This window comes from Pseudoliparis swirei, chromosome 5, assembly GCF_029220125.1.
Source record: "Pseudoliparis swirei isolate HS2019 ecotype Mariana Trench chromosome 5, NWPU_hadal_v1, whole genome shotgun sequence".
NCBI classification, from domain to species: domain Eukaryota; kingdom Metazoa; phylum Chordata; class Actinopteri; order Perciformes; family Liparidae; genus Pseudoliparis; species Pseudoliparis swirei.
In genome coordinates this window covers 11,365,857-11,387,959 of record NC_079392.1, presented here as the reverse complement: position 1 = coordinate 11,387,959, position 22,103 = coordinate 11,365,857, and the positions used below count along the sequence as shown (strand labels likewise).

Sequence of the window (22,103 nt, the reverse complement as noted above, 5' to 3'; positions counted from 1 at the left end):
TGTTTGCCTCTCGTGGTATGGGCGTGGTTTACGGCAGTTTAAAAATGTCGTCGTCCGGTGATTGGTCGACAGCTGTGTATTTGTATGGATTCGATCTATTCTCTTTACTCATTGGGCAATAAGTAGCCACCGTCGCTTGTGATTGGCTGAATAAACAACACGACCAAATTTCAAATTAGATCCCTTCTCATTCGCCGTGTTGTTGAGTGTGTCTGACTGAACGTTCAGTTTGCTAGTTGACTAATATCGGCTCAGATCGAGGAGTTGTGAGCAGTCAGCATTAGTATCAGAGCACATGCTAACGGTATACGTTTTAAACAACGAACATTAAGCTAACTGCGGAGTATGGAGCGAGCTGCGACTTTTTTAAACATTTGAAATGGCTGAAACGGAGATTTCAACACGGAGAGGATTTTTAGACATAAGTCCAGCAAAGAGACACGACGCGAACAAAGAAAACGATGGTCCAGTTTTGGTTTTGAAACTCTTTTCTCAGGCTCCGTTTGTGACTTTCGGTACCGTGAAGCTGGGAACCTCCAAGTCTGTGGTTCTGCGCATTGAGAACCCGACGGGCGGCGCGGAAGCCGAGGTGACCGTTGACAAGATCCCCTCAAGTAAAGGCTTTTCTGTGGACAGCAACCCGTTCACGATTCAGGTATTGTTCCTCTCTCACGTTAAATAACAGCTTCTCGACACAACTTTGCTAACGTCACATGTCCCGCGGAGACCTAACCGGTCAGCCATGCTCGAGAAGTCTGTTGAGCCATGTGATTGTTGTATCTCCTTATTTGTCATTCAGTGTGTGTGTCCCTGGAGACATGCCACGTTCCAGCCTGCTTCAATCAGAATCAGAAATCAGAAACAGTTTTTATTGCCAGGAATGTTTACACAACCTCATCATAATTTCCACCAAAAATATAAAATATTCTTTAAAGCAAGAAAAGGGGCAGCACCTACTAAATATACAGAGGAAAAATAAAGTGCTGAGTTTGCTAAGATATTCAGCGATCTACTGCAGCTTGTTGTGCAGCCTGACAGGAGCTGGAAGGAAGGATTTGTGGTACCTCTCCCTCAGACACCGGGGATGAATCATATATATATATATATATGTGTGTAATTAAACTTTCAATGACTGTTGCATGGTCCAATGTAAGACGCTTGCTTTTTGTGTGTGCAGCCCGAGGACTCGTTCAGTTTGACAGTAACATGGACTCCAACAGAAGAAGGTGGAATCAGAGAGCTCATCCTCTTTAATGCCAACGGGGTCCTCAAGCAACAGGCCGTGTTGCTAGGGAGAGCGGAAGCACCAAGGAAAAAAAAGGTAAATGGGAATTAGGTCATTGATGGACAGAGAATGTGTAGGCACTTGTTTGAAAATCGTTTGATGGTTTTTCTATTTAAAACCATAAAAACATGTATTTTAAAATGTCACTAGTGTGAAAAGGTGCTGCCCCTTTTCTTGCTTTAAAGAATATTTTATATTTTTGGTGGAAATTATGATGAGGTTGTTTGATAGAGTCACCCAATTAAGAGTAAATCTAACTGGCAGACCGATCGTTCATGAAGTCAGTTTCAATAAAAGATTCTGGCCTAACTTGCTTGATTAGTAAAGAGAAAGATCTCATTCATACATAATCAGGGAGCTTACAAGTGTGTCTCGGACTGTAATTCTGACGTCGAACATACATGTCATGATTCTCTTATGCGTTTCAGACAAGCTTATGGGACAAGATCAAAAACAAGAGGGAGGGAGAAACGGTAAACCCAAGAAGGAAGAAAACAGAACAGCCTTTGAAGATGGCTGCCAATAAAACCTTCCAAGTGTCCCGAAAGCCAGAGTATAAACGGAAAAAGCCACGCAGCCCACTTGCTTCTCTCAACGAGGGCAGAGCTGTCGGAGAGAGACCCGTCTCCCACCTCAGTCCCGTTGACGATTACTCTCAGAAATCCAAGGAGAAGACGGCCTTGACTTCCACCCAAAGGCAACGGTCTCTGAGCTTGTTGGACCAGGAGAATATCCATCATGTTCAGAGGAACTCTCCCCTTGTCCTACTCGTACCAGCCGGCAACATGTCTGCAAGCCCTGATGGCAAAGATCTTACCAAAAGGCTCAACGTGACTCTGTCGCCTATCGGGACGCCCGAATTGTTTAAGAAGCTCATGCCTCGCATTCGGTCGGATGGCCAACTCACTGCGGCTGACAGTGTGTTAACTGGAACGGCAGCTCTCAATTTGAAAGATGCTCTGGCCCTCATCGACTCTGATCTGAGCTCCATTAACGCCAGTCCTCGAGACACCAACTGCAGCTTCTCGGATCCGCTAGAATCCAAGAGTGGGGGCAGAAATGGCCTCAAAGCGTTACCCGATAGCCCGCAGGGGTCCGAGTCCACTGAGCCGAGACTCACGTTTTTTGTCAGCAAAGGGGTTGTAGTTTCAGAGAACGGTGGTGAAAAGGCCAAAAAGGCCTCTTTCGCATCTTCCACGGTGATCAAGAGCAGAGCACCACCACTGGTGGAGTCGACCCATTCAAGTGGCAGGAAAAATAAAAAGTCCTGGCGAAGCCTTTTGGAGAAAACACTGGAGCTGTCTGATGGCAGCGACCGGCGTGAGTCTGGTCCAGGCACTCCAAGCCTTCCCGTTATCCACCCAGACACAGAAACCAGGGGGCGGAAAAGCTCTGAGATTGCCAGCCCCCTGTGTGATGACCGACATCATGCCCAGGAAGCTACCCCCTCCGGCCCGACTCCGCCCGTCACCTTCCCCGTCACCTCCCCTCCACCTCTGGCCCCCGCTCGCTTCTCTTTCTCAGCCCTCACGGTCCCCTCTCTGTCGCCCCTGGGCTCATCTTCCCCCGTACACCACGCCTCCACACAACGCGCCTCTCCGGCCCTCTCGGAACCCGCGTTCGTGCCGGACGACCCCTTTCCCGTTCACGTGGCGGGGACGGGAAAGAAGAGGAAGAGCGAGGAAGTTTTGAGAAGCGACGCAAAGGTTGAGGATGCCGGGAAAGCTGAGCGTGTCAAAAGGAGCAAGGGGGTCTCCGGAAGAGCCCAGCCCCCGCGACCGACGCAGGAGAGGAGAGGTGCATCGCAGAGGCAACCGCCGAGAACCGCAGGTGAGCAAGTGTGATGTATATTGATGCTAAGATGATAAACTATGATATTGGTGGGTAGGAGAATCTCAAAAATACTGTCACTGTTTCTTTTATCTAGGAACGTCTGTGTTGCATATCCTGGACCCTGTTTATTGACTGTGATGCTTTTTAATCTCCTCCAGGCTCCGTGCGATCAATGCCTCCCTCGTCTCTAAGGACCGCAAGGGCCGTGGCTCCTGTCCAGGCAAAGCAATCGAGCTCAAAACTCTCCTCACGAGGTATTAAAATTACTTTCTTATCGTGAAGATCTGTCTGGGAGTTTTGCCAATGTAAATAGGTGATAAAATACAAAATAACCTCTGTTTTTCTTTCTTCCTCTCTATTGTTTGCAGGTGCCCGGTCATCTGGTATTTCATCAGTGAAGACTGCAAAAGTGGTTGCTCTTGCGCAGTCGAAACTGACCTTTATTAAGCCGCTGCAAACAGGTGTTTGATCATTTCTTGGTGTGAAAGAGTATTCTGCTTTTGTTTATCTTATTTACTCATCTAGACAACTACTCTTTTTTTCTCTCAGCCATACCGAGACACCCGATGCCGTTTGCTGCCAAGAACATGTTCTACGATGAGCGGTGGATCGAGAAGCAGGAGAGGGGATTCACCTGGTGGATCAACTACGTCCTCACCCCAGACGACTTTAAAGTCAACACCGAAGTCGCCGAAGGTAACGTTCAGCAGCGGCTTCCACTACTCAACGATCGCGGAGGGATTTTATTGTGTCGTGTTTGGTTTCAAGGAAATATCTCATCCTCACGCTCTTTGACTCGCTTAGATTAAAACACATTTATTAATCCCCAGTGGGGAAACTCATTTGTCACCAACTTGTCATACAGACAAAAAATAGACACAACAGACAAGAAACGCACAACAAGGAACAAACGATCAGAAGATGCCTCATAAAACGTGACCAACAGAATGATGCTAAATAAATAAAATAAAAACCTAAAGCTGTACATTAAAAACCGAACCGCTGCTGGAACAAAAGACCTTCTCTTTTTGACAAAAAAAAAAAAAATCCTGAACACTTCGCTACTTGCACGCAGTGGAATCTTCATTTGAACGAGTGTCCGAGCTCTAGATGTCCTAAACGTTGTTGTTGTTCCCCATGCAGTGAATGCTGTGTTCCTCGCCATGGGCAGCGGCGACAAGTGCAGTGTGCCTCGAGCGCCCACCAAAGAGGAGATGTCCTTCAGCACCTACACGGCCCGGCGGAAGCTGAACCGCCTCCGCCGCTCCGCCTGCCAGCTGTTCACTTCCGAGGCCTCGGTCAAGGCCATCCAGAGGCTGGAGCTGGAGGTGGAGGCCAAGAGGCTGCTCGTCCGGAAAGACCGCCACCTTTGGAAGGACATAGGTGACGGAACATTTCATCAGGCAACCTGTCGACAAAGGACTCAAAATAGTTAAAGTAACATTATTAACCCGTTTCTTTTCGTCTTTCAGGGGAACGCCGCAAAGTCCTCAACTGGCTTCTTTCGTACAATCCGCTGTGGTTACGGATTGGTCTCGAGGTATTCCGATACAACCGTATTTCCGTCTCCTTTTTTAACATTTTGTATTCGTCTTTGCGGAGGGTTCAATTGTCAGTGTCTTCTCTGCATGCCCCGCTTGCTGCGCAATAAGCACAGTGTTGCCTCGTTCTCAGACGATCTTCGGGGAGTTGATCTCGCTGGAGAGCAACGGCGACGCCTTGGGTCTGGCGCTGTTCATCCTGCAGCGGCTGCTCTGGAACCCGGACATCGCGGCTCAGTTCAGACACGGCAAAGTGCCGAACCTCTACAAAGACGGTAATGGAGGAGCATCGGCGGCTGTGCTGTCTGAGCTGCAAACACTTAAACGACACAAACTAAACTTTTTAAATTCCTGATCTAGTGATTTATTTTTTAATTATTTGATAATTCTGTTAGTCTGTAAAATGTATTGGTTTGTCAGACAAAACTCCGATATTGCAATCTGCACATTTGGAACATTAGGATGGAACTAACATTTTATTGGAGGTTTTGACAACAAAAATATCAAACTAATCTTTGCAGCTCTACTGGAATTACCTCAAAGGGAAAACTTGAAAATTAGAGCTCCCGAGATATTTTGTCCCAATTTACAAATTACATTTCTGACTTTCAGACTTAACGTAATCACGGTTACAGTGTTACTTTGTTCTGGTACAATATCTCGGTGCCCTTTCTCGTTTAGGCCACGAGGAGGCGCTGTCTCGCTTTACTCTGAAGAAGCTGCTCCTGCTGGTGTGTTTCCTGGACAAAGCCAAAGAGTCCCGGCTGATTGAGCACAACCCCTGTCTGTTCTGCTTGGATGCAGAGTTCAAGGTAGGCCACGCCCCTCCCATGTCAACAACAAGCATTGCATGTATAAAAGAAAAACACAATAATCTGTGATTTTTAGTTTTTGTCTATCTGGATGTCATCTGTTTTTTGGTCTTTTATTACTGTCTTGAGGGCCGGATACTGTTAATAGCATTATTGAGAGGATATCAAGGCTTATTTTAAGTATATGTTTATTAACCTCTTCCACTCCCTCCCTTATTTTGGAGCAAATATGTCTAAAAGGACATACACAAATGTACATGGCTTTAGCTTCTCGACCACTCTGACTCTATGCATCAATGAGGTCCCCCTAAAGGGTCAGAAAACCTGTGGGTCATTCAGAAGCCGAGCAGTGGGCCTTTGACAGCAGAAATTGAAGATTTCCGTCCACCTAAAATAAAAAAGTATCTCTCGGGATATATAACTGACAGTATACGGCTGTAACGACGCTCGGTGAAGGCTACGCCCCTTGGTCCTTCCTTGAGGGCGTAACCGTTTCTGTGCCACGCCGTCAGCTTCAGTTGTAACAAGAGCAGACATTTGTCACCATGACAGATTTTAATAATGGATTTACTTGTGTGTAGTGCCAACACTTTACATCCATGCACATCAATTATAAAATATCTACCTGATCATGATCAACAGATAAGTTTTATGAGAGGAAGAAGAAAAATGACCTTTTATTAAATGTTGTTGTACCAAATCTTACCAGGAACCGAGTGTGCAGTAATTTATAAATTCCTTTAGGGCCGACAGCTGCAGGTGTTTAAATAATACATGAATATGTACAAAGCCTATCTACCTTTTTGTATCTGAGAGGGAGAAAATGCACTGGCCATCCATAAGTGAACCTCACGGTCCCCACTCATGATTTTTGTATTTATTGTTTACAGTGTTTGATCTCATTTGGTCTTTTATGGGTGGTCTGACACTCTGCCATGCCGTGTGTGTTTTCTTTACCTCAACAGACGAGTAAAGACCTGCTCCTGGCCTTCTCCAGGGACTTCCTCAGCGGCGAAGGGATCCTGCCCCGACATCTCGGCTACATGGGGTTACCCGTCTCCCACGTTCAGAAGCCCCTGGACGAGTTCAACTTTGCCGTGAAGAATTTGGCAGTTGATTTGAAATGCGGCATTCGTCTAGTGTGAGTGAGACGGCATAAATCCTAATGTTGAACGCTCAGATCCCCGTCGGGATATTCGCTTTTCTCCGAGGTCGGGCACCGAAACACGGCAGTAACCCTGCAGCTGGGAGGGATTCAGTGCCTCAGACTGGAGATCTCCTCACTGAAGGATGCTCTCTCCAACTGGCGTAACAGTACTGCACTCGGATCATGGATCGGTCTCATTTGTGTGTCTCTTGATGTTTATTTTTACATATTTAATTCCCAGCAGATATTGTTGTTTCTTCAGTAATTAGACTGGTATTATTTGACTTATCTTATGGTGTTCAGAAATTCTGGGCTGTACGCCACAAATCTGAGGGAAGTACACAAAACCATCTAAGATCTTTAGCAAAAATCTTTCATCCTTGAGCTGAATCTTCGTTGGCCATCAGATGGTGGGATCTGGTGGCGTCTCTTAATTGTCTTGTGTACGGTTTTAACATTCAGAGTTCGTCTTTCCCCCCTGCTGCTTTCTTGACACACTGCCACCGCCTTTTAGTCAGTGTAGTAGTCGACAAATTAGTATTTATGTGGGTGAGTGTATAAAAAGCTGCTGCATAGCGCTACTACTGGTAAGAAACTCCACAGGGACTCTCTGTATAAATTATGTGTCTAATGACTTCCCGTCATGTCAATGCCTCTGGTTGAATAAGGCCACAGTGGACAATGTTGGCAATCAATTGGCTCGATAAGCTTAATGGGAGAATTGGCATACGAGGATTTTAACATCAGTGCAACGTGCTCCCGGTCACCACGGTGACTCTGGTGTAGTTTTCACCATGTGAGGGATTGTGATGGCAGTGCACCCGTGCAAGATGCAGTCATAAAACTTTGCATGATGTGGGGGTGGGGCTCATCCCCTCCCCCACTACCAATGTTATGCCTCCTATATATGTGTGTGTGTGTATATATATATATACATATGTGTGTGTACCTATACCTACACTACATTTCCAGAAAATAGAATGTGTCTGTAAAAAAAAAAAGATTCTGCTAATTGGATTTTTTTCACACTTAGTTTCCTTCTTCTCTTTTATTAATTGTTAAAACAAAAAATGCTTCAACCAATTTTGAATTGTCAAGGCTGATTTATAAGTGAACAATGTAGTTAATACCTGTCATGATGGAGATTCTGGTCATTTCTGACTTAAACCACCAGCATTCATTCATTCTAGTGGGAAAAGGTGCCGCAGCAGCAATTAGTCAACACCGAAGAGGTCAGAAAAAGAGGCAAATGACTGTATACTCTTTGATGTGTTTGGGTTCTCTTCCAGGCGTGTGATGGAGCTCCTCGTCCAGGACTGGACTTTGTCAGCCCAGCTGCGTCTGCCAGCCATCAGCCGCCTGCAGAAGGTCCACAATGTGGACGTGGCGTTGCAAGTGCTCAAAAGCAAAGGGGTGGACCTCGAGGATGAACACGGTAATTCCACATTTTCTTACTTTCTTATTTCGCAAACGGGAACACGCTCTACTTGAAATGAAGTTTTTCCTCCATAAAATTAGATTCATTGTTTAAAAAACAAAAAAGAAGCTTCCTGTGTTTTCCATCGTGTGCTTCTTCCGTCTCGTGGCAGTTTCATGACCACATCTTTTACTTGAGCATGATCACAGCACGCCTTTCTGTGTGTGATCGCACACGGCTGTTGTAGAGCTGCACAGCAACATCCATGGACTGCTTTCCCTCCGTGTGACAAAGAGACTCTTTGTGTGTGTGTGTGTGTGTGTGTGTGTGCATCCACATTAAGTGAACAAGTGTGACAGTGAGTAAGCGGTCCAGGACAAAAGACAAGAAGGGACTTAGAAAAGTGAGACAATAACTTTCCCTGCTTAAATCACTAAAAGATCAAACCCGATGCCTTGAATTGGCTTTTTTAAATTGTGACATTTCTTCAGTGACGGCAGGTTTAGCCTAAACGGGTTCTACAACCAGTAAAGAACAAAAACAAAATCAACAGTCCTATTACGCTGCAGCTGACAATTATTTCATTATAAATCGTAGTCATTATTTTTCTTGGTGGCGCAGTCCCCGTCACAAAATTCCCAAAGCTCAAAGCAGTGCTGTTTTTTAAATTCTTTTTTATTTGTCCTGATAAAAAGAGTCAAACCCAAAGATATGAAATGGAGAAAAGCAAAAAAGAAATGGAAAATATTTGTTATGCAAATGTGAGTCCAGAATAAATAATAAAGTATTTGATCTCTGTTTATCACAGCAGATGATGAACATGTTTTAAGTTCCAGCCAAATTGGAATAAGTTAAAGAAAATTGCCAAGAATATAAAATGAGGTTTCTCAAACAATTTAAATAAGTGGTATTCTTTATTCTGATCCACTGCATTTTTAAAGTCGTGTTTTGCTTTACCCAGACTTTAAGTATCCTTTGTTTCTTTTCAGGATCCAACATTGATTCCAGAGACATTGTGGATGGACACAGAGAGAAGACACTGAACCTCTTGTGGAAGATCATCTTTGCGTTTCATGTGCGTACCAGATTTAGTTTCCAGTCAAAATGATCTCTCTCTTTAAATTTTTTATTTTTCTGTGGACAGAATCTTTTTAAATTCTGTTTTCGAACGATCTGTTAAGGTGGAGACTATTTTGGACGAGGCTCAGCTGAGGGAAGAAATTGGCTTCCTGAGCAGAAGCTTGAGGACCAAACGAAGGCTGGCGTCCCTGAGGGCCGGCCGGGTCCTTCAGCCGAGTCCTTCAAAGACCAGGGCGTCGTATGAACACAGCAGCACTAAGATTACTCTGCTGATGGACTGGGTCCGAACCGTGTGTGACTTCTACAATCTGAAGGCGAGCTCCATTTCTCTGCACTTTAACTGTTGTCGGGCAGATTACAATTTTCTTTTGTTGCCCTAAATAAAAAAAAATCCCCAAACTTTAAAATAAAACACAAATGAAATGTCTTGTCTGTCTGTGCAGGTGGAAAACTTCACCGTGACGTTCTCGGATGGCCGCGTCCTCTGCTACCTTATCCACCACTACCACCCTAATCTCCTGCCAGAGAGGGCCGTCAGTCACAGCACCACGCAGACCGTCGAGTGCTCGTCGAGGGGTCGCCTGGAGCTCAACTGCTCCGCCAGCGACTCCGACAACTCCTTTGAGTCCTTGCCGACGGGCCTGAACGGTACGTGTCACCTGTGTGTGTGTGTGTGTGTGTGAGCTATGGCGTCTTCACTGCAATTTTCTGCTTGGATGCACTTAAAAAGTACGGTTATCATCACACAGACATTTTTGGTGTAATGGAGTGTGAAAAATAAAGGAATTTGATAAGACGTCTGGAGCATAATAATATGTTCAGTGAATCCGCCTCTTAATAAAGTACACAGGCTTTGAAAATTTAGTGAAAAGTAAAAAAAATATGAAGTAAAATTGTTTCTGAGTTTAGAAAAAGGTGATTGATGGCACCCCGTGGCTCAAAGATTAAATGAACGCGTGTGATCTCTCATGAAGGACATTATGAGGAAATTGGAGGGACGGTAACAGACTTGTGATGACCGTTGCTCTTATTCTTTCGTGAACAGGCCCAGAATCTCCATCAGTGGAATTTAAAGAGCTCTTGGAGAATGAGAAAAACAATTTTGGACTGGTCAACACTGCAGTGTCATTCCTGGGTGGCGTTCCCGCCATGATCAACCCAGCGGACATGTCCAACACCATCCCCAACGAGAAGGTGAGACGGACACCGATCACACTTCTTATCATACACAGATTCTATTATGTCATTGCTCCATGCTTTGGGATTTGAGTGCTTTTAATGTATAGGCACACAGTTGGTTTGGCTCTTTAAGAATAAGGTCTCCTTTGTCTAGCTTATTATTATTATACTTTTAAGACTGTTGTTTAAATTCTTTATCTCATTCAGTTTAACTCGCAGCAATTGTTTTTTTCCTAATAGTTTTTTTGAAGAGGCGAATACAGATTAGTTGGTCAAGACTGCCACAGTTTTATCAGTGTCCAGTAAAGCTTTCATGGTCAAATATGAGACCAAGTCTAATGGAAATGTTTCACATGTCTTTCCAAATATGAAGAAATATACAGAATATTTCATAAGGATATAGTAATCATGGTTTTGATCACCGCTCTAAATCATCACTAGATGTGCTCCGCCCTCATCCACATCTGTATTTCCAGGTTGTGATGTCTTACCTGTCCTTCCTGTGTGCCCGTCTTCTGGATCTGCGGAACGAAAGCAGAGCAGCTCGGGTCATACAGGGCGCCTGGAGGAAATACCGATTAAAGAAACAGCTACAGCTCTACAAGGTTGGTTCAATGTTGGGCACGACGGCAAAGTTATATCGATTTTATTTTGCATTTAGCCATCTATGTCTGGATGGAGCCAAAATGTATCTGTCTGAATAGTTTTTCATTTAATACATTATATATTAATCATAGCCAGGGAGGAGACAGAGCAGACTCGCTCGTACTGATGGACATGCAGAGAATTATCACATGAATCTGCAGAAATGTAAAATGAATGAACAATTAGTTTCTTGTTTTTTTTGTGGGCACACAGGAAAGAAACATGGCTGCCATGAAAATCCAGTTGGTCGTGAGGAGTTTTCTACAGAGTCGCCGAGCTAAGAGGCAGACGCACGCTGCCGTGATCATCCAATCAGCCTGGAGAGGTTTCTTAGCCCGCAACAGGCTGAGGCTCAAAAAACAGGCTGAACTTCGGGCTCTGCACCATGAAGCAGCAACTGTCATCCAGGTGAGTGTTGATTACATATGCTCACATTGTGTCTCATGATAACCCAGTTTGACTTTTGTTAACATCTACAATTCATTCAAAAGGAAAAATAATGGTACAGTAGAAATAAGAGCCAAATTATTTTAGCTTTTTCTTGTTTGCAACCGTTCTTTGAAGATTTTCTTATCTCGTCCACGCAGGCTCAATGGAGGATGTTTTCGGCCTCGAGGGCTTACCAACGCCTCCGATACTACGCCATTGTTGTCCAAGCGCAATGGCGAATGAGAAGGGCAGCCGCTGCTTACGGAAGAATTCACTGGGCGGCAACTGTCATCCGGAAGCACTCGCGAGCCTGGGCTCTGGCAAAAAGAGATCGGGCCCATTATCTCTCCCTAAGAGCTTCGGTGGTTAAAATACAGCGAGGATACAGAAGATGGAAAACCCAGAGAATGGAAAAAGAAAACCGTGCTGCCAAAGTGATACAAGCTGTGTTTAAGAAATGGCATGTTGCTAAAATGGCTGCAAGAGCTGTTGCTGCTGTAAAGATTCAGTCTTGGTACAGAATGCAGAGGTGTCTCCATCGCTACGGAAAGATCAAGAGAAGCACTGTGCTCATTCAGGCCCAGAGCAGAGGTCACGCACAGCGCCGCCGCTTTCGGGCGTTGATGCTGCAGCGCCACTCGGCCATCGTCCTCCAGAGTGCCTTCAGAGGGCATGCTGTCAGGAAGCAGATGGCAAAAATGAGATGCGCCGCCATCATAATCCAGCGCCGGTTCAGGGCCTCTGTGTTGGGAGACGCGGAAAGGCAAATGTTTGCGAGGATGAGACGCGCCGCCACGACCATACAGGCGGCTTATCGTGGACAAGCGGCTCGGGAGTCGCTGAAAAGGCGGCACAAGTCGTCAACGGTGATCCAGGCAGCTTTCAGGATGCACGCGGCCCGACGGCACTACCTCGCCGTGAGAAAAGCTGCAGCTGTGATTCAGCGGAAGTACAGAGCCGCCGTTCTGGCCCTCGAGACGAAGAAGGATTACGATGCTCTCAGGAACGCGGCGCTTGTCATACAGGCTAACTGGAGAGGCCGAGCCGACAGGAAGGCGATGGAGGAGCGGCGTCGGTGTGCAACGCTGATACAGGCGCACTACCGGCGCCACGCGGCGCAAGCCAAGTTCAGAGCCAAGGTGGCCAGTGTCGTGGTCGTACAGCGGCGCTATAGAGCGTACGTGGCTGGAAAGGAGACGAGGAAAGTGTACCTTCACACAAGAGCGGCCTGTGTGACACTCCAAGCTGGATTCAGAGGCACGAGGGTTCGGGCCGAGCTGAAGAGAAATCACCGGGCAGCGACGGTCATTCAGTCTTCAGTGAGGATGTTTTTATGTCGGAAACGATATTTCCTCCTCCAAAGTGCAGCGATTATCATCCAGAGCCGATACAGAGCGCTTCTGGTCTGCAGGGCACAGCGGAAAGAATACAGTGCGCTGAAGCAGGCCGCTGTAGAAATACAAGCCGTATACCGAGGATGTAGAGTGAGACGAGATCTCAAGAGGAGGCACGATGCTGCCAGAGCGATCCAAGCGCAGTTCAGGATGCACAGAATGCACACGGCCTACCTCGCCACCAAGTGTGCCGCCGTCATTATTCAGGAACGCTACAGGGCCAAAATACTCAGGAATCTACAGATGCAGCGGTATGGGGCAATGAAATCTGCAGTGGTGTTCATCCAGGCGGCGTACCGTCGCCACAGGGCAAGGAGCAAGATTGTAGAGATGCACCGAGCCGCATCCATCATTCAGAGAAAATTTCTCGCTGTTCGGGATAGAAAAAGGTTCCTAGCTCTCAAGGCCGCGGCTTTGGTTTGTCAGCAGAGGTACAGAGCAGTAGCTCTGGCAAGAAAAGAGCGTTTGGACTATCTGTCGAAGCGCACCGCAGTCATTCGTCTGCAGGCGGCCTACAGAGGATGCACTGTCAGAAAGCAGTTGCATGTGCAGCGTTCGGCAGCTGTTACAATTCAGTCCCACTTCCGAAAGCACCAGCAGAGAACCTACTACAAGACTCTCCTCTGGGCTGCCAGGGTTTTGCAAGCACGTTACAGAGCCAACGGGAAAATGAGACGGGAGATGCAAGCCCTGAGTGCCAAGAGAAATGCTGCTGTTATCTTACAAGCTGCCTTCAGAGGAATGAAATCCAGACGACTCTTCAAACGCAAGCATCAGGCTGCCGGCGTTATCCAGAGGGCCTACAGAGCACACTGTGAACACCAGCAGTATCTGATGTTGAAATCCTCCGTCCTCACCATTCAGCGGAGGTATCGGGCCACTGCAGCAGCAACGGTTCAGATGCAGAAATACCAGACAATGCGCAGCGCGGCGGTCATCGTTCAGGCCGCACACAGAGGTCAGCAGGTCAGACGGCAGGTTGCTCGCTGGCATCAGGCTGCCACTGTGATCCAGTCTGCATTCAGAAAGCACAGACAGGAAGTCACATTCCAGGCCATGCGCTTGTCCTCCATCATCATCCAGAGATTCTATCGCTCCTGTGTTCTTCGGAGGCAAGAAAGGGAAAAGTTCTTAAAAATTCGACATTGTGCCATCGTTCTTCAGGCAGCGTTCAGAGGTCATCTTGTGCGGACCAACGTCACCAAGATGCACAGGGCAGCTGCTGTTATTCAAGCCAACTTCAAGAGACACAGACAGCAGTCGGCCTTCAGAAAACAACGCTGGGCAGCCTGCGTCTTACAGCAGAGGTTCAGAGCTCAGATTCAGAGAAACACTGAGGTGAAACATTACCAGGAGGTTAAGAAGGCCGTCACTCAGCTTCAAGCTGCCTTCCGTGGAATGAAATCCAGAAGAATAATTAAACGAAGGCATCAGGCTGCTTGTGCTATCCAGAGAGCCTACAGAGGCTTCTCTAAACGCAGGCAGTATCTGAAATTAAAATGCTCAGTCCTAACTGTTCAGAGAAGATATCGTGCTGCTATTGCAGCTAAAGCCCAAAGAACAGAATACCAGACAATGCGCAGCGCAGCGGTCATCATTCAGGCCGCACACAGAGGTCAGCAGGTCAGACGGCAGGTTGCTCGCTGGCATCAGGCTGCCACTGTGATCCAGTCTGCATTCAGAAAGCACAGACAGGAAGTCACATTCCAGGCCATGCGCTTGTCCTCCATCATCATCCAGAGATTCTATCGCTCCTGTGTTCTTCGGAGGCAAGAAAGGGAAAAGTTCTTAAAAATTCGACATTGTGCCATCGTTCTTCAGGCAGCGTTCAGAGGTCATCGTGTGCGGACCAACGTCGCCAAGATGCACAGGGCAGCTGCTGTTATTCAAGCCAACTTCAAGAGGCACAGACAGCAGTCGGCCTTCAGAAAACAACGCTGGGCAGCCTGTGTCTTACAGCAGAGGTTCAGAGCTCAGAAGCAGAGAAACACTGAGGTGAAACATTACCAGGAGGTTAAGAAGGCCGTCACTCGGCTTCAAGCTGCCTTCCGTGGAATGAAATTGAGGGAGAAAATCAAACACAGGCATCAGGCTGCCGGCGTTATCCAGAGGGCCTACAGAGCACACTGTGAACACCAGCAGTATCTGATGTTGAAATCCTCCGTCCTCAGCATTCAGCGGAGGTATCGGGCCACTGCAGCAGCAACGGTTCAGATGCAGAAATACCAGACAATGCGCAGCGCGGCGGTCATCGTTCAGGCCGCACACAGAGGTCAGCGGGTCAGACGGCAGGTTGCTCGTTGGCATCAGGCTGCCACTGTGATCCAGTCTGCATTCAGAAAGCACAGACAGGAAGTCACATTCCAGGCCATGCGCTTGTCCTCCATCATCATCCAGAGATTCTATCGCTCCTGTGTTCTTCGGAGGCAAGAAAGGGAAAAGTTCTTAAAAATTCGACATTGTGCCATCGTTCTTCAGGCAGCGTTCAGAGGTCATCGTGTCCGGACCAACGTCGCCAAGATGCACAGGGCAGCTGCTGTTATTCAAGCCAACTTCAAGAGACACAGACAGCAGTCGGCCTTCAGAAAACAACGCTGGGCAGCCTGCGTCTTACAGCAGAGGTTCAGAGCTCAGATTCAGAGAAACACTGAGGTGAAACATTACCAGGAGGTTAAGAAGGCCGTCACTCAGCTTCAAGCTGCCTTCCGTGGAATGAAATCTAGAAGAATAATTAAACGAAGGCATCAGGCTGCTTGTGCTATCCAGAGAGCCTACAGAGGCTTCTCTAAACGCAGGCAGTATCTGAAATTAAAATGCTCAGTCCTAACTGTTCAGAGAAGATATCGTGCTGCTATTGCAGCTAAAGCCCAAAGAACAGAATACCAGACAATGCGCAGCGCAGCGGTCATCATTCAGGCCGCACACAGAGGTCAGCAGGTCAGACGGCAGGTTGCCCGCTGGCATCGCGCTGCCACTGTGATCCAGTCTGCATTCAGAAAGCACAGACAGGAAGTCACATTCCAGGCCATGCGCTTGTCCTCCATCATCATCCAGAGATTCTATCGCTCCTGTGTTCTTCGGAGGCAAGAAAGGGAAAAGTTCTTAAAAATTCGACATTGTGCCATCGTTCTTCAGGCAGCGTTCAGAGGTCATCGTGTCCGGACCAACGTCGCCAAGATGCACAGGGCAGCTGCTGTTATTCAAGCCAACTTCAAGAGGCACAGACAGCAGTCGGCCTTCAGAAAACAACGCTGGGCAGCCTGTGTCTTACAGCAGAGGTTCAGAGCTCAGAAGCAGAGAAACACTGAGGTGAAACATTACCAGGAGATTAAGAAGGCCGTCACTCGGCTTCAAGCTGCCTTCCGTGGAATGAAATTGAGGGAGAAAATCAAACACAGGCATCAGGCTGCCGGCGTTATCCAGAGAGCCTACAGAGCACACTGTGAACACCAGCAGTATCTGATGTTGAAATCCTCCGTCCTCAGCATTCAGCGGAGGTATCGGGCCACTGCAGCAGCAACGGTTCAGATGCAGAAATACCAGACAATGCGCAGCGCGGCGGTCATCGTTCAGGCCGCACACAGAGGTCAGCAGGTCAGACTGCAGGTTGCTCGTTGGCATCAGGCTGCCACTGTGATCCAGTCTGCATTCAGAAAGCACAGACAGGAAGTCACATTCCAGGCCATGCGCTTGTCCTCCATCATCATCCAGAGATTCTATCGCTCCTGTGTTCTTCGGAGGCAAGAAAGGGAAAAGTTCTTAAAAATTCGACATTGTGCCATCGTTCTTCAGGCAGCGTTCAGAGGTCATCGTGTCCGGACCAACGTCGCCAAGATGCACAGGGCAGCTGCTGTTATTCAAGCCAACTTCAAGAGGCACAGACAGCAGTCGGCCTTCAGAAAACAACGCTGGGCAGCCTGCGTCTTACAGCAGAGGTTCAGAGCTCAGATTCAGAGAAACACTGAGGTGAAACATTACCAGGAGGTTAAGAAGGCCGTCACTCGGCTTCAAGCTGCCTTCCGTGGAATGAAATCTAGAAGAATAATTAAACAAAGGCATCAGGCTGCTTGTGCTATCCAGAGAGCCTACAGAGGCTTCTCTAAACGCAGGCAGTATCTGAAATTAAAATGCTCAGTCCTAACTATTCAGAGAAGATATCGTGCTGCTATTGCAGCTAAAGCCCAAAGAACAGAATACCAGACAATGCGCAGCGCGGCGGTCATCGTTCAGGCCGCTCACAGAGGTCAGCAGGTCAGACGGCAGGTTGCCCGCTGGCATCGCGCTGCCACTGTGATCCAGTCTGCATTCAGAAAGCACAGAGAGGAAGTCACATTCCAGGCCATGCGCTTGTCCTCCATCATCATCCAGAGATTCTATCGCTCCTGTGTTCTTCGGAGGAAAGAAAGGGAAAACTTCCTCAGAGCCAAACATTGTGCCATCGTTCTTCAGGCAGCGTTCAGAGGTCATCGTGTGCGGACCAACGTCGCCAAGATGCACAGGGCAGCTGCTGTTATTCAAGCCAACTTCAAGAGGCACAGACAGCAGTCGGCCTTCAGAAAACAACGCTGGGCAGCCTGCGTCTTACAGCAGAGGTTCAGAGCTCAGAAGCAGAGAAACACTGAGGTGAAACATTACCAGGAGATTAAGAAGGCCGCCATTAAGCTTCAAGCTGCCTTCCGTGGAATGAAATTGAGGGAGAAAATCAAACACAGGCATCAGGCTGCCGGCGTTATCCAGAGGGCCTACAGAGCACACTGTGAACACCAGCAGTATCTGATGTTGAAATCCTCCGTCCTCACCATTCAGCGGAGGTATCGGGCCACTGCAGCAGCAACGGTTCAGATGCAGAAATACCAGACAATGCGCAGCGCAGCGGTCATCGTTCAGGCCGCACACAGAGGTCAGCAGGTCAGACGGCAGGTTGCTCGCTGGCATCAGGCTGCCACTGTGATCCAGTCTGCATTCAGAAAGCACAGACAGGAAGTCACATTCCAGGCCATGCGCTTGTCCTCCATCATCATCCAGAGATTCTATCGCTCCTGTGTTCTTCGGAGGCGAGAAAGGGAAAAGTTCCTAAAAATGAAGCAATCCACCATCACCCTGCAGGCAGCGTTCAGAGGTTGGTCTGTGAGGAGGAACATACGCAGACAAAATCAGGCCGCGGTTGTGATCCAGTCATGCTGGAGATGCTCGGTGCAAAGGCGTATCTTCCAAAAGACGCGTGAGACGGCCATGAAACTTCAGCGGAGGTTCCGGGCGGTGCAGCTCGGCACGTTGGAGAGGAACCGATACACCCGGATCAGGAAAGCTGCCGTCACACTTCAGAAACACTGTCGAGCTTGGATTGCAAGACAACAGGTAATTTGTCTTTATATGAAGTTAATTATTTTCCATGTTGTTCTGACATCCAGACAGCCTTTGGTTTGCATTCTAAAAAAAAGTTATCCACTGCCTGCCTGGAGATAAGCTGACCACATTCAAATGTGATTTTATAGTAAACTGGCTAAAAGCCTGTGTCTCTTGCATGCCCCTGGGTTCCAGGTACGAGAGAGAGCCGCGGCAGAGAGGAGGCGCCGCTTCACGTCTGCGGTCTTCCACCATCTCAGCGCCATAAAGGTGCAACGGGCTCTGAGAGCCCACTGGGCTTTGGAGTCGGCCAAAAGACAAATCCAGTCCGTCATCGCCATACAGGTACAGGGACATGGAGCCCGCAGCGCCTGAAAAGCACGTCCGCCGACTTTCATGAATCGCTGAACAGCACAAGCTCTTCTTTCAACGATTGCCTTCCTTGTCCCCGCAGCGATGGGTAAGATGGAGGCAGCAGAGGAGACGGTACCTGGAGGACAGGAGGAAAGTGCTCATCGCCCAGAGAGCGGTGAAGTGTTGGTTGGGTCGCCGCCACAGGGCTGCGTCCGTCATCCAGCAGGCCGTCCGCAGGCTCCTCCTTCTCAAGCGCCAGGAGAGGGTTCAACAAGGCATTGTCAAAGCTCAGGTACCTAATATCCCTCACGGTATATTTGTTCTGACCAAAATGTCCTCCAGACAAGAGACACAAAGGCAGTGAGACTCTGCAGGATCTGTGTCGGGAAACTTGAGTCGAGGGTGTGACGTTGCAATCTTTGGTTTGAATGAATTGAAGTGGAACGTCCAAGGCGAATACCCTTTTTATTGAGTCGATACACCATTTCCATCCTCCCTTTGTCATAACTATCAACATCCTCTGATGCACCAAGGATTAGCATCTCATTGCAGATGTTTGATTCATCCTCTTTTTTCTCTGCTCTCCCTGCAGTCTCTGTGGAGAGGACACCGCTCCCGCCGACTGAATGACAACGCCAAGTTGGTGGAATTAAGACACCGATTACGCAAAATCTCCGCCGGCGTCCGAGAGGAGGACAAACTGTGCCACAAGACGTCGGCTGCCCTGGACTACCTCCTTCGATGCAAACACTTCTCCTATGTTTTCCAAGCCCTGAGAAACCTCGGTAAGGTCGGCCATCGCTGTCAATTCACCCATGTTTAGTTTGTTTGTGCCGCTATGAGACTGTTCAGATTTATTTACGTTTTTAATTCTTCATGATGCAATATTCCTATTCTAACGGATCTGTTTTAATATCAGACTCAGAATTAATGAGAAGAAGAAAAAGGGCTGTATTATTATAATAATTAATTATTTAATTTGGTACAGCTGTCATGGACAGACGTGTGTGAGAGAGAGAGCGTGAAGTATTAAATGGCTCATGCTTGATTCTGATGATGGGACTGTGATCTCAGGTGTCTTCAGTGGTGCAGTTTATGTAAGTGCTAACTGTGTGTGTGTGTGTGTGTGTGTGTGTGTGTGTAGAGACCGCCACCAGACTATCTCCAGTGTGCTGTGAGCAGCTGGTTGAGAGCGGAGCCACCATCGTCATCTTCACACTCATCCGCTCCTGCAACAGGAGCGCCCCTTGCATGGAGGTCATCACCTACTCCATCCAGGTCCTCCTCAACCTCTCGAAGGTACCAACCCAGACCTGCTCTGTTTACCTGTCACGCCCTCAGCATGAGAGACCCATTTACTTTTCTTTTTTTATCACACTACATAATGTGGATATCTGATCGGTTGACTTTCTAAAAAGCGTCCTTATGCTTTAAAAGCTGCACTTTGTGCAGGGACCAAAGAACTGCATATTCAAATTCAAGCAAATATTTAAATAAATAATTATTTACTTTCAGCATATGTTTTAAGATAATATTCCAACACTCATGCAGGGCTGTTTGTATTCATATTGCAGGGCGCCGTGACTTCCTGTTGCATTGCGTATCCACGTTACATGGGGAGCTGGTGGGGTGGGGGTTGTTTGTGGCCCAGAGACAGGCCAGCTGCTTCCTCCTGCTTTCATGCTAAGCTAAGCTAATTGTGACCCGAGCGTAACATCCCACATTTAACACCAGTGAGGACGAAGGCCAAAGCATTTCCTCATCCTCTCGGATCGCTCACTTCCCCACAGACGCTTTACATCGGGCTCAGTTTCTCTTCTGCAAAACCAAGTTCAGACATGAGGCCAGCCTCCATTTGTGTCTGTGTTTAAATCACTCCACACACGCTATAAGCTGCAGATTGATTGAAGGAGGAATGTCATTATATTTATTAAGTAAACTTCATACTCTGTTTAACAGATTTAGTTGTAATTGTTTTCCATACATGTATTGTATGGTTAAATAGGTGCTCAGTATAACCAGGGATATGATCTAAAGGGTTATTAAGGCTTAAAAAAATAAAACTAACTGAAGATATGCAAAGGAAATAGAGTATTCTAACTTTATAGAAAAAACAGGCAAACATTCCTCAGTTCAGCTGCAGAAACGTTGGACATATTCAATATTATTATTATTATTCAAATATAGCCATATTCCATATTTGACTTTCATGCATGACATTTTTGGTTTAACCCATTCTTAGTAATTTAGGGGCAGTGGGCTTCCGTGAAGCACCTGAGGGTTCAGTGTCTTGCTCAAGGACACTTGGACATGTGGACTTAGGGGAGGCCAGGGAGTCGAACCGGCTAAACATGCTAGCATGTGCTAATTAGCACTAAACAACATGTACAGTCGAGGTTGATTGGAATGTCATTCTAATTTTTCATCTTGAGGGCATTTATTTACATCCTGCGACACCAGACTCTTTCTCTTGCCTTAGCAGACTTGTTTTCCTTTGTCTCATCAAGTGGTGAAATGGGTTTAATGCCACGTCTGTCCCTTCTTGCTCTCTTTCGGTCCCTCTGCTCCACTCACTCAAAATGTCCCCCCTCAGTACCACAAGACCATCGAGGCGGTGTATTCGGTGGAAAGCTCCGTGGAGACGCTGCTGGACCTGCTGCAGAAATACAGAGAGAAGGCCGGCGATAGAGTAGCGGAACAGGGCGGCGGCATCTTCACCAAGGCCTGCTTCCTTCTCGCTCTGCTCCTGCAAGACAAGCACTGTGCTCGGGTTCGTAGGGACGATAGCAACTTTTGAATTACTGGATAGAATCCGAATAGGTTAAAACAATTTTCATGTATAATTCAACAGGAAAGGATGGCTATTGGAGCTTTTGAAAATGTAATGCAATTATTTTGTTGACATTTTCTGTAGGAGGTTATGAAGCGACCCATGGTTTTGGATCGGATCCGCAGTATTTACCGTCTCACAGCTCGCAAACACAAGATGGACGCCGAAAGGACTGTTATGAAACAGAAGATGAACGCATCAACGAATGGAAGCGTCTTGGTCCAAGCAACGCCTCGTAAATCACGCCCTGTGCCAAAGTATGTATACGTAGCATGATTACTGTCTTAGTCTGAGATCCACGGCTCGGATGTGTTTGTGGCGGTAATTGACGCCCGCTCTTCTGTTTTTCAGATTTGCACCGGATTGGGTCCTCAGAAAAGACAAGCTCAAAGATATCGTGGAGCCTCTCCGGGCCATTGAGATGGTGGCACGCACACTTTCCATTGTGTTGTAAATTGATCAGCTTTTAAATCTTCATCTTCATCCTCTTTTTTACTTAAAAAAACCATTTTGTATAGTTCTCTTTTACATTTCCATGTTTTTCATGTTTATAATAAAATTGATTTGTTTCTTAAAACATGCCGCTAGTTTCATGGATCTATTTACATTGTTTTCCTTTGCGCAGGGTGTGCGTGCGTGTGTGTGGGTGTGTGGGTGTACAGACAAACAGACAGACAGTGTACCTTTACCCAAAATCAGGTGGGATCGGTAGGCTCCAAGGTCTGCTGACATCCATCGAAAACAACGTGATCGTACACGTCAATACTCTTAGCGGGGCATTACGGTGGCATGTGATATGCTCACTTAGAAG

General features: G+C 47.2%; 1 protein-coding gene across 1 annotated transcript; it reads left to right on the top strand.

The window, feature by feature from the left end:
• Positions 1–307: 307 nt before the first annotated feature.
• On the top strand, positions 308–21,874 carry LOC130194124 (abnormal spindle-like microcephaly-associated protein homolog). Its single transcript, XM_056415018.1, has 26 exons — positions 308–655; positions 1,178–1,321; positions 1,714–3,115; positions 3,277–3,372; positions 3,487–3,579; positions 3,668–3,814; positions 4,262–4,501; positions 4,591–4,658; positions 4,793–4,934; positions 5,341–5,471; positions 6,437–6,612; positions 7,908–8,053; positions 9,025–9,110; positions 9,217–9,429; positions 9,559–9,763; positions 10,161–10,309; positions 10,771–10,899; positions 11,153–11,347; positions 11,527–18,120; positions 18,304–18,453; positions 18,563–18,754; positions 19,055–19,247; positions 19,607–19,761; positions 21,056–21,232; positions 21,377–21,549; positions 21,644–21,874. Exons 1-26 carry the CDS (start codon positions 380–382, stop codon positions 21,744–21,746), a joined length of 11,775 nt encoding a protein of 3,924 aa, XP_056270993.1. The 5' UTR covers positions 308–379; the 3' UTR covers positions 21,747–21,874.
• Positions 21,875–22,103: the final 229 nt, after the last annotated feature.